Source organism: Euprymna scolopes, chromosome 26, assembly GCF_053919585.1.
Source record: "Euprymna scolopes isolate OS-2025 chromosome 26, ASM5391958v1, whole genome shotgun sequence".
Taxonomy (NCBI): domain Eukaryota; kingdom Metazoa; phylum Mollusca; class Cephalopoda; order Sepiida; family Sepiolidae; genus Euprymna; species Euprymna scolopes.
The window spans coordinates 52,076,583-52,089,278 of NC_136507.1; the positions used below are offsets into that span (position 1 = coordinate 52,076,583).

Below are 12,696 nucleotides of genomic sequence, written 5' to 3' on the forward strand. Positions count from 1 at the left end.
CAGAAATTTTTAATAAATTTGCTATAGTACAAAAACATTCCGACTACTCGTTTTTGAGATGAGAGGTTTAGAGGGGGTGGCATTTCGAGAAGAGGTCTTAGTCTTTGGTACTCAGGAGAAATTTGGTTGTTTTGTATAGTGTATCCAAGTAGTGTGATAGAGGTAGCTGAAATGACACGCTTGCTTTCATTAGTGTGATGTTATATCTTTTCGCTACATCATAGAATCTTTGAAGATTGTCGTCATGCTCTTTTTGATTTCTTCCACATATTGTGATGCTGTCTACATAAAAGTATCCGTTAATTTTTCCTTATCTATGATATCATTGAGACATCTTTGGAACACACTTACTCTATCAGTAATACAAAAAGTAAGATGAGTGAATTGGTAAAGTTTACCACTTACTTCGAATGCTGTGTATTTCCGATCAGTGTGACTTATTGGTATTTGGTGCTAGGCAGACTTCAGGTAGAGTGTTGTAAATATATTATACTGTGCTATGTCGTCAATCATTTTATTGATGTTAGGCATAGGATAGGTATCCAGTTCTGTAAATCTATTTATGGTATCACTGTAGTCAACAACCATTCTTTCTTTGTGATTTTCATTAGAGGTCACCAGAACTTGAGCTCGCTAAGAGAGCTCTATTATACTTTCTCTCAACATTTTAGCAGTCTCTTCTTATGAATATATTGTCAACGATGGTGTGGCAGTATGATTTGGTGGTAATAGGAATTGTACGTGGAGAATGGCGCGAAAATAAAGGAGGCAGAAGAAGGTTTATAGATGGAAAAGGGTCATTCTTATTAATAGTTCCAATAAGGAGTTCATCCCAGGACCATTAAATTTCAGAGTCATTCTTTTGTACTTTTTTAGGATGTCTTTCCCGATAATTATGTCCGTGAAGAGATCCTCAATCACTTCTACTGCCATGCCAGGATAGGTTTTATTTTTTATTTTAATGTCTACAATTGTTTCGCCAATAATTCTGGCGTGTTGGTCAGGGTGTGCCAGAGCTATAGTTTTTTGTTTAGGTATAGTAAAGAGTTTCAGTTTTTGGTGGTAATTTTGCTGATAAATGTTCCCGCGTTACCCGAATCTACTATCGCGTTTACCATATATCCATTTATTTCACATTTAGTGAATGTTATGTCTAGCTTCTGTTACGAGTTAGGCAAGACTAAGCGACAGAGAGTTAGGGTCAAATAATACAGCAGTATTAGAAGAGGAAGATTTACATACTTTAGTCTAATGTTAATGTTTTTTTACATTTCCTACACTTGGCGTCGCGAGCCTGGCATAACAGTCATGGATGCCACGCATTTACACAGAAAAAGCAAACTCTTTTAGGTTTGGTATTTTCCTTTATAGGTGCTAAAATAGGCATCTTCCGAAGGAATTGCAGCAGCAGCTATATTAAAGTTGTTTTCATAGCTTTCCGAATGTTTTCCCACCTGTTCCACTGATCTGGCCATTGCAGGGGTTTCTTAGAGTGTGAGGAAGGGTTTCTCAAGCAAGTGTTGTTGAATTGATGAGGAAGAGATGCCACTGACAAAAGTGTCTCAAATGTACAGTCTCTTGTTTTCTTCAGCAGTTACGGCTTGAGAATTGCACAACTTTGCGAATATTTCCCAACCATTGCAGGAAAGCGTCAATAGTTTGTGCTGGTTGCACTTTGTTCGTGAGTAATAGGTACCTATTGTACACAACATTAGTCGGGTTAATGTAAGCAGCACAAGGGCCTCTATCGTGCTATTGTAGTCTGTGGCATCACTCATTATCTCTGCAGCTGAAATAGTGTTAATTAAGGCGAAGAAGTTTTTGGGGTTGTTTTCAATTTCGCTGTTGTTAATAGTCGATAAATAGTTTCTGAAAGTCAGTTTCCAGTGCTTATATAATTTCTCAGAGTTCAAAGCAATAGGTTCGACATCGAATATTTCTGGGTGCAGTATTCTGTTCATTTGCTTTTTTTTCTGTTAGTTAATAAAATTGAAAGGAGTGAAAGAGTATTTGAAAAAGCGAGGAGAGACTGGTATACTGTTAATAATACAGGCACCATATTCTTAACGAGAGCCATAATGGCGGAATCACATCTCCCAGCCAAGGGGAATAATCTGCAGTATTTTATAACTGCTAGGGGGTCGCTAGAAGTGATAATATTAAAGGAGCAGGGGGGGGGATGAGAATAACTTGAAACCATAACAAAACTTCTATTTCACTTTTGAATGTTCTGCAAAAAATGGTTCATTATCTCTGTATTAATAAAAGTATAAGACAAAATAGTGTGTTTGTGTTTCTTATACATAACTTTCATAAATTCATATTGAATTATTTTATTTACTATTAATCAGATATTTAATAAAATATAAGAATTAAAAATACTAATAAAAATAAAATGTGTAAAAACTAAAACCAATTTATTAAATTTCTATATAAAAAAAATAAACATGACTATTTTTAATGATCACTAAACCTGGCAGTATATCTCCATTCAGATAATGGAGAATATATATAGCTAGTTATTTATATTTAAAGTCTTTGATAAAATTAAATAATTTCCAAGTTTTGTGCATAAATCATGAGAGAATGAGTAAAGAGAGATTGGTTACCCTTCTTGTGTAGATACATGGATAGCATATTCCCACAAGTGACTGGAGACTGGTGCATCCGCCCTAGTTATATATGCAAACAGACAACGCATGGTGCAGTGTGGTTTTAGTATGAATAGTAGTAATAGTAGTAGCAACAGCAGCAGCATGCACAGATGAAAAAATAAAATGTAAACAAAAAAATATACATAATTTCAAAGCCAAGCAGAAGAACATTGTGTAAACTATCAGAGTTTAGTAAAGTAGTTGTGCAAGAAGAGAAAAAAAAAAGAAAAATCACAAAATAAAAAAAAATTGTATTATTTGGATTCTCTGGACTACTGTTCTCATCTCAAGTGACTCAAAATACAATTCATTAATATTTAGAATGGTCGACAGAATGAGAGCATGCTACCCCTGTGCATTAAATAAAGGGTTTTGTTAGAAATCCTGCTCAGATTCCCCAGAGTTTGACAAGATACACCTGAAAAGGTTGGAGGTTACATCAACCATAACATTGTGAAAATAACTCAACATGAAAACAGTAGTCTAAAAAGTTCAAATAATCAATCCTATTCTAAAAAATCAAAAACAAAAAGAAAGAAAATTTTAATTTTAAATAAAATCTTTAAAATGAAACAAAAATGATGTTTAAAGAGATGATGGAACAACATTTTTTAATACATTTTCTTAAATGTTTTTCTTTTTCTACTTGCAAATATGATACAATGGATCAAGTGCTAATTAATAATCAGTTGTCTCTTCCCCTCTCTCCTTCCTTACATCTCTTACTTTTTCTTTTTCTCCTCCCCTTAACGGATCCTTATTAGTTCAGAGGTGTAGTGAAAATGGACAGTGAAATCTGATTTCAATCTTAACCTTTTCCCAAGAAGATACCAAAATACAAAAAAAGAAAAAAAAAAAAATCACACCTACCCCTTAACTTAAATAATATAGACTAGTTCATTTAGATTTTAAGACGGACAGTGAGCATACATGTGCACAGATAAAATCTCTCTCCGTTATTTCGCTGTCACCAACCTGTCTCAATCCGGACTTCTTAAACTCCAACCTATTTTATTCTCTCACCCAAACACAGACAAAATCCACATCCACTTAATCTTGTTTTATACACAATTGAATCTCACCTCCTTTTCCCTAATAGCTTTTTTACTGTAAGATGACTTGATTTTCATTACTGACTTTGCTTTCATATAAGCGTGATTGCCTGAAGAAGTCTAGTTACTAAATACTAGAAGATCAAAACATGCTCATGATTGTGTAGCAACACATTACTGCTTATGTAAAAACTAATTGAAAATATATCTTTCTCTACTTTGGTATTGTGAGCACTCTTGTATTAATCTCATATTTCCTGGGTTACTTTACCTTTGAAGATAACAACCTCTTATATATATATATATATATATATATATATAGTACTCAGACAGTTGGAATTGATTATATGTGTGTGTGTGTGTGTACAGACAAATGAAAGTGGAAATCAAAAAAAATCATAACTTTTGGGGTATTAAAAACATCTGTATTTTTTTGTTACAAAACTAAATTTTTCCATTTCTGGAACTAATGATAAAATGATAAATATTTATTGATTTTAAGCTATCCGTAAAGCTAAACTCTATAGATCACCCCCACAAGTGTATTTTTATATTTGCGAAAATATATTCATGTATTACATGGGTTATTACAGTAATGTGAAAAAACTATATACTGAGAGCTCAAAAGAATCAGAATTGGTAATTTAGAACAGAATCATAATTGAATCACAGTTGCAGAAAATATTGGAATTGTCTCCCCATTAATATACAAGTCAGAAAAGCATTTCATCCAAGGTATGAAAATTATTAAACAAAATGTTTTTACTATAGGCTTTAAAAATAAAGGTACAAGATTCAATTTGAAATTTATTTATCTTCAAAGTGTACTTTTATAAATTTTACAAAGTAAGGTATAAAAATTTAATACCTTACTTTGTAAAATTTATAAAAGTACACTTTGAAGATAAATAAATTTCAAATTGAATCTTGTACCTTTATTTTTAAAGCCTATAGTAAAAACATTTTGTTTAACAATTTTCATGCCCTGGATGAAATGCTTTTCTAACTTGTATCGTATCTTTTTAAGATTATATTTTATTTAATTTATTAATTTGGATTTAAAAAAAGATGAATGTGGTTTTGTATGTATTTATAAAAATTCTCCAACTCTCTATTTCAGATTGTATTTCTCCTCACACCACAACTCTTTTTTGCAACTCCCTCTTTGTCATACATGTCTGTATAATGAGAAAATCTGAATTTTTTTAACAAAAACTTTAAAATAACTTTTTTAGATTAAATTTTTTAAAACTTCTTTCAGAATAGAAAATCTTTACAATTTAATAAGGAACATATTTCATAGGTTTCATTAAAAATATTCAGTAGATAACGAGAAAAATAGAGATGAAAATTTCAAAAGGAGTGTATAACTGGTTACGCTCAATAGTAGTCCTCGCTAGCGAAAGGGTTTGTTATTCTATTATTATTATTATTTAAAACATTTTGTGTCCTGCGCTTTCGCGCGAGGACTAATATATATATATATGCATATGTAAAATGAAATGAATCCATCATCACTAGAAACAAAATCTTTGAGTGAGTGAAAAAGAAAAACCCCCCAAATTATCACAGAAATTAGTAACAAGCTTTGTTATGATGATCAGTAAATGCATACGACATGCATAAAATCCCACATGCATAATATCCTACCGCAGGCTTAAGACATCTTCACTGAGACTGTACTCCCAAAGATGCCCTGAAACGGGAGCATCTGCCCTGAAAGAATCAGTAATTAATTTCATTGAAAGAAAACATAAGACATGTAATAAAACATAAAATGTGTCTTCAAAACTGTTTTTTCACATTTTTTTTTTTTAACCTAGAAACAAGTTTAAATGTTAATTATGTAAGAAAGACATAGCACTAGAAACAAATTATAAAATAAACAGGGATAAAGGGAAAAATCATTTTTCCCTTTATCCCTGTTTATTTTATAATTTGTTTCTAGTGCTATGTCAAGAATGGCTGCAGAAATAAACTTGGAAAATAAAATAAAAAAGATGGAAAAAAGAAAAATATAAAAAGTGAACAATTAAGAAAAAGAGAAATATGAACAAATAGGAAAAATAAAAAGTGAGAACGAAAAAATTTTTTTTATGTTTTAGGCTTTTTGCCTCATTTTTATAGCAATCTGGCCTTCATGTGTCTGTAACTTACTGGGAATCTTCGAAATGATGGTCTGATAGTACAATGGCCGAAAGATTATGGAACTGTTAGCAGTTAATTATCATCACAGAATATCATTAAAACCTTATATAAGTAAATACATACCATAGAACCGATTCATATACTAGCACTTCTTAGACATTTCACTCCTTTTAAATTTTTGTACCATTTATTTTTTTCCTTAAGAACGGATTCTACCACCAGTGAATTAAACATAGGCTCAGTTCCAAATTCCCAGAAAGTTACAAACTACAACAAAAGATGGATGAAATGTATAACAAAAATCAATTTTGAATGGCATCTAAGTTTTTTCCCTAATTTGAACCAAATAATGTTCATAATTGTATACATGAAAACAAACTTCTCTAAAACATTTATAGAATTGCACAGAACCTAGCAATGAATCAACCCCTTTGATAGGCCTCATGATTTCAGTTGTGATACTGTCTCAGAGAAATGGGAGAGAAAAGACAAAAGGAAGTAGGTTTAGAAAGGTGACAAAAGAAATTGGACATGAGATTGTCGATTCAAGTGTGACAAATTACGGGACCAAGTAATGAATAGCGATATATTTAGTTTTATGACATTGGAGAGTGACTATAAGTAAGCGACAATAGAAACAATTGATGGACGATAAAGCTGGACTTTTTATGATAGTACATTTAACGGCAATCAAGTTGGCGACGTCTGGTTTATGACAGTAAGAGTCGAGTTGGACGTTTATAACAGTTCAGGGCTGGAGACAGATCGTGGCTTGGGCAAGGTTGGAAAAGCTTTGGGAGATTAAGATAAATCAACAGCAACAGACAAACCCACCCTCACCAGGACATAGATGTGAACTTTAGCATGTAGACATACACACACCTAGAGTCCAATCGACTTATATGTGAAGCATCAATGTCTTTGTTCCCCCATGTTTATTTTATTTTTTTACTTGTGAAGCCGTGTGTCCCCATTGACGGATGTCAGTGAGAAAATGGCAATACAGCCATAAGATCAAAAGATGGAGAACAAACCAAAGCACACAATGTTTGGGATCGATGACTTATCGGAGGGACCACATAGTCACACAGCAACACTTTGTCTGAAACAAAGACATCTTAAGGCACTACTGCATCACATTGAGAACAAGATAAGGAATTGGCATCTGAAGATGGTTTGGACATTTCCCGAGGGCCAACAAAGACACTATCACAAAACTTGCTTTTGCATTAGAAGTTGCTGGGAAATGACTAAAAGGAAGACTGATAATAAACTGGGCAGACACCCTGCACAAAGATCTCTGCAAAACTGGCCTTCAGTTGAACCAAGCCTGGAATTGTGTCAAGTGGAGAGAAAAATCCATTATTGCAGATCCTTTCATAGGTTGGGATTAATACACAAAAAAAACAAAAAAACTTTAATATTATTTTACAAAGCATCATTTTTGTGGATTCATAATTTAATATATCCCCATCATGATGCATTTATGTGATGACTTCCACCTTCATACTGGCAACATCATGGTTAAGACTTGTTATGAAGGTTATTTTTATATTCCCTTCAACAGCTATGTATACCAACCCCCTACACACAAAGTTCAACTAGTCCTCACAGTTGATAGTGGTGGTGATTGAGTTACTCAGCTAGCAGGACTCATGAAAATCCAAAAAGAGTCAATATCAGGATCCATCATTTTCTGTTTGCCTCTGCATGTGACAAGCAAAGACGTGTCAGGTGTGGAACTGCAAATGCATGAAGTGAAGATAAACTTACTTCTACGCATATTAAACTGCTGTTCTTTTGTGAGTTTCAGGACAAACCTGACTTCTATACAACTGTTTGGCCTTACTGCTTTCAGGGTCTGGGGTAACATGCAATCTTTCTGCATGAATAGTTATGACTAACAAGGACTTCATACAGACCAGACAATCCTGGGACGTGATCTTTATGGGTTTTGTATAAAAATTTGATTCTAAAGCAGCATCCCAACAAAAAGAAAGGGAAGAAAGTGTTTTATTTTTTTAAGTGTTTTTTTTTTGCCTTGATCATTTAAGCAATAACAATTTAAATCTTAAAAATGTCAGCAAAATATCTTTGAATAAAATAACTGCCATTTATAAGTCGATAGAATTCTACTGATGTTAGATTCTAGAATAATTTATTTGGAAATGGAAAATTTTTGCACTGTGACACCAGATATTTTTAATTACTTTATTGCATTACATTTTAAGAAATTAGACAATCTCATTTTTTTGAAAATGGGCATAAAAGGTGATAATATCTGTATAAATGAAGGTACAAGTATATTAGAAAGATGCCGCATTTCTATTGTGGAGAGGGGGGGGGGGTCAGAAACGCTCCTCAGACAAATTTTCATAATTATTTTATTCCATTTATGGCATTTTGCTTGTGTTATTATTTTCAAGGAATTGAACTGGTACTGAAAAGGGTGTGGAATTATAGTAAAAAGAAAAAAAAAAAGCAACAGATGTTCGACCTAAAACAATATCCATCAAAATTCTTGCACAATATGTTCAGAGTTTCAATAGCAGATGATCAAATCTTTATACAAAATTTGTATGTAAGCAGAGCATTGAAATTTGGGAGTTGTAAATGATGCAAAACCATTTCGATGCAAGATAACCTTGAAAAATAATTGAAGATGAGTGACTAGAATGAAACTTTTTGTCAGACTGGATCACAGGAGGATGAGCACCAGTCAACGGAAGCTGTGAAAATTATAGAATGAGAATGCATACAATCTGGGAACTTTCTGACATCACCTAGTCTACAATAAGTTTTTATACAGAGAAGACTCACTAAGGAAACAAATTTCAGAAATTCAATTTATATGAAGGGGTGGGGTGGGGGAATTAGACTTAGTTATCAAAAAAGTGTGAATACTCACCAAGAATGTTCAGCATTAAATCCAACCTGAAAATATAAAGTTTTTATATTTAAGTCGAACCAATCTCTTTTCAATTCTTTTTTGGAGGGGTTGGGTGATTAATAACATTTTTATCAAGCTGATATGCCATTTCCGTACTTATTTTTGACTTAGACAACCCTGGACTCTTCCAGTCCTACTTTACTGGTAAAACTTGAGATGCTGATAGGAAAATGCAGATCTTGCATACATTCAGCTCTGATTGTACATAGGGCTCAGAGGTGAGAGTCCAGAATCAATTCAAGATGGCGAGCTGATTCTGGACCCTCACCTCTACGATCACTTGGCACTGCTTGTGAATTGCGCTTATGGCTATAGCAACATCGAATTGTTGGGTGTGGTTGGCCTCAATTTGAGACGTGGTCAACTCAACAGGTGGAGCTGGCTCAACCGTTCCACGGTGATAGCCGAACCAAATACAAATAAGTTGTACATACACAAATGAAAGTTAAGAGGCAGGAGATGTTAATCATCAGATCCTTTTTATACCACTACAAATACCACAAGACTTAGATAGTTTTTTTTTAATGTGTTCAAACCCCCGTTTAACTTGGGTTTGGGACATTAATTTTTAAGACAAACAGGTACAATACACCCCCTCCCCCCACATTTCCATAAAAAAAATATATTCTATATACTAAAATAATTTATTTTTTAAGGCTTCTTACTAAATATTTTAATCACACAAAATAAATGCTAAAATATTACTTGAATCTCAGGTGTTTTGTTTGAAAAACTTTCATTTTAATAATTCTAATTAACAACAATTTGCAAATAACTTAAAAGTGTCCAATTCCTTACTTTTCATTAATCACTCAATGTGGTTTAAATCCCCACCACCGTTCAACATATACCAGCATCTAAATAGATGATGAATGATGCTTATTACTTTCATTTCATCTCTTTCTATATTAATGTTTATTAAGTCAATGGTAATAAAGAAAGAAATGATTAAAATGATTGGAATAGTCTGTTATAAATAGGAAATATCACCAAAGTATTAATATTATTTAATTGGAGGGGAGGAAGAAAGACTAATTTGAGATTTGGCTTTATTTCTTTTAAATTTAACTGTTTACAAACTCACTTTTCCTCAAATAAAACAATCTAAACTGAGCTGAACAGGTGACAAATAGATAATTTTTTTTTTCTTGAAATCAAAGCTGTGCCGAGGATTCTGTAAACGTGAACTTACCATTCCATTAGCACAAACAATTAAGGTGAATGACTTATCAAACCAGCGATCATAGCCTTTCCCATGCAGCATTGAATGACCAAATTCATTCAGTTTGGACGGATTGTTCTGAAAAATAAAGAATTTTTTATTTTTAAACCAACGTTTATTATTTATTACTGCAATACAATTAAAAGAACTATGAAAAGTTTTTGAAAATAGTTCTAAATTAAACAAAAATAAAATCGCTACTTTTGTCACTATTCACAACAAATTGTGTCTTCATTGTTTTTAGGATTAAATTAGATTGGTATAACAGCAATAATTGTTAAACTAATACTTAACATTAAAAGATTCCAATAAAATTTTAATACATATTTAAATCATTAAAATGTAAATATTCGATTCAGTAACCATATTTTTGTTAATTTTCTTCAAAAATTGTCTTCATTAATAATCAATTTTCTATCTTTGTTTTTCCTAATTTGTTAATATTTTCATTTCTGTGACATGACAATTAAATAGATACCATTGGTTCTACTTGAAATTCAATATTTCGATTTTCACTATAATAACAATGAAGCACCAAAATTATATTGCAAATTTTATTTTAATTAGATTATTTTTCAAATACAAATATCTTATGTTATTCAACGACTGAAAAATAAAAAGCTTTTTGTGAAAAAGAAAAGATATGCAGGGTTAACCTATCTTTTTTCTATTTAACGTTTTAATGGAATATTTTTCATTTTACAGATGAAAACAATGTTTGTAAATGGACACAAGTTATATTATTTTGATTAGTCTTTCTTTAGTATTAATTTTGTTTCAATGATCGGATGATTTTGCTTTCTATGAATAGAGGATGCATTGAAGATTAGAAAATAATGTATCGATTGGCAGAAGTATTAAGTCATTAAAATAAATTTACACTTTGCAATAGACGACCTTGAACATTGTGTATACAAAAGCTTTGATGTAATCCCATCTTTATTTTAAGAGTACAGGATGGAAAGTAGTAATTGAAGGTTACTTCTGTATCTCCATGGGGTTTGGTCTGCTTAACAACTTAAACTGTCCGTACCTCTCAAAATCCAACCTCTGATCTACATACTGAGAGGTGTTAACAGGGTTAAAAATTAGAAGCATTATATATCCTAATCCTAAAATAGGTTTTAATAGTTTAAAAAATTTTTTCTAAGCAATATTTCTCCATTTAGATAACACTGGGTCAGCATTCCATTAAATGTTGTACATCAGCATTCTTCATTAAATGTTGTACATTTTTACACTAATAAATAGAAAGTAAAAATGCACCTATTTCTAGCCTATGGGTGTAAAAAACGGTGAGGGGAAGAAAAGCAAATTAGACAACCTTAGCCATCTGACATGAATTCAGAAAGAAATCTTCCATACTAAATTTGAGAGAAAGGGGAATAAATAAAAACTTGGCTAGAGATATATTAGTTTAGTAATCAATTTCTTAGAGTTGTCCAATACATGCCAGCATGTAAAACAGACGTTAAACCAAATATGACAAGAGAAAAAAAAAATGGATGAAAAATTTCCACAGAAATATTCAGTTGATTTTGAATTCTTTAAAAAAAAAAAAAAAAAAAAAAAATTGTCTGTCTATCTATTCCACTTTTTCTTGGAAACTACGGAGCCGATTTAGCTGAAATTTTGTATGAACCTTTATTATGATAACGTACAGTAAACTAAATATTATGGCATCTGTTTGATGCAGAATTAGGGATTATAAAAAGGATTAGTATTTCATGCAAAAATGAGCACAACTTTAACCATCAATTTCGCATAAATCACTCATTCTAATTTTATAATTCTATATTCTAGAGCTATAAATTTTACCAGTTTTTAATGAGCTAAAACATCTAGTATATATATATATATATATATATATATATATATATATATAGAGAGAGAGAGAGAGAGAGAGAACATAATAGAAATATTTACCATGTCATATGTATGAGATTCGTCATCTAAGGTAACAAAAAATGCCGCCTGAAAAAAAAAAAAAAAGAAAAAAGTACAAGTTAAGAAAAAAAAACATTAAAAGTCTTAAAACATCAAATCTAACATTTTAATGCATGCACTTATAGAATGAAGATAATAAAACTAAGTAAAAAAAAAACAACAAAAGCCTGAAATAGTCCATAATAAACAATAAGGAACATCATTGCAAATATCAATACCATTTAACCCTGGAGAAATAAAGAAAAAAACAAAAAAAAGGAATATAAAAAAATTGAAAGACTAATTTTTGACTGTCTTAATTTTAAAATTTAATTGGCTTTGCAAGCTCAACTTTTTCAAGATTCAAACAATCTAACCGGAATTGAATGGGTTACCTAATGAATCACATTTTTTACTGGTGTTACCATAAATGTTTGCTGTCCTGTTTATTATTTATTACTATTATTATTAAATGTTTCCGTTGCTAATCGTTCTCTTTTACGTTTTCTTGTTACTATCTTTTTACGATAGCTTTTATGGGTCTGTGTGTTCTTATCAATGTTCTTACTTATATGTGTGCGTGCATGTATGCTCTTACGTATGTTACGTGCAGTTCACTGTTATATGTGCGTGTGGGTGTGTGTTCTTATCCTTACACCGTTTCTTGCCTTGGAAGGTCTCGAGACATGTATGTGCAATTGTAGAATATCTACATACCTGCTTGCCTTGGCCAGCAGATGATAT

The 12,696-nt window shown here is 31.8% G+C and overlaps 1 protein-coding gene across 2 annotated transcripts in view; it reads right to left on the minus strand.

Annotated features, from left to right (window-relative positions):
* Positions 1-12,696, minus strand: part of LOC145248044 (carnitine O-palmitoyltransferase 1, liver isoform-like) — a 124,277-nt gene that overhangs the window by 36,550 nt on the left and 75,031 nt on the right. Inside the window, exons 12-15 of one of the 2 annotated variants that reach the window (XM_080109775.1) lie at positions 11,953-12,000; positions 9,997-10,104; positions 8,763-8,788; positions 5,357-5,422 (exon numbers count right to left, since the gene is read on the minus strand). In XM_080109775.1, coding sequence (XP_079965901.1) covers positions 5,357-5,422; positions 8,763-8,788; positions 9,997-10,104; positions 11,953-12,000 — 248 coding nt within the window. Of the gene's footprint in view, positions 1-2,609; positions 2,673-5,356; positions 5,423-8,762; positions 8,789-9,996; positions 10,105-11,952; positions 12,001-12,696 lie in introns of both variants that reach the window. The other variant, XM_080109776.1, reaches the window with a different exon arrangement.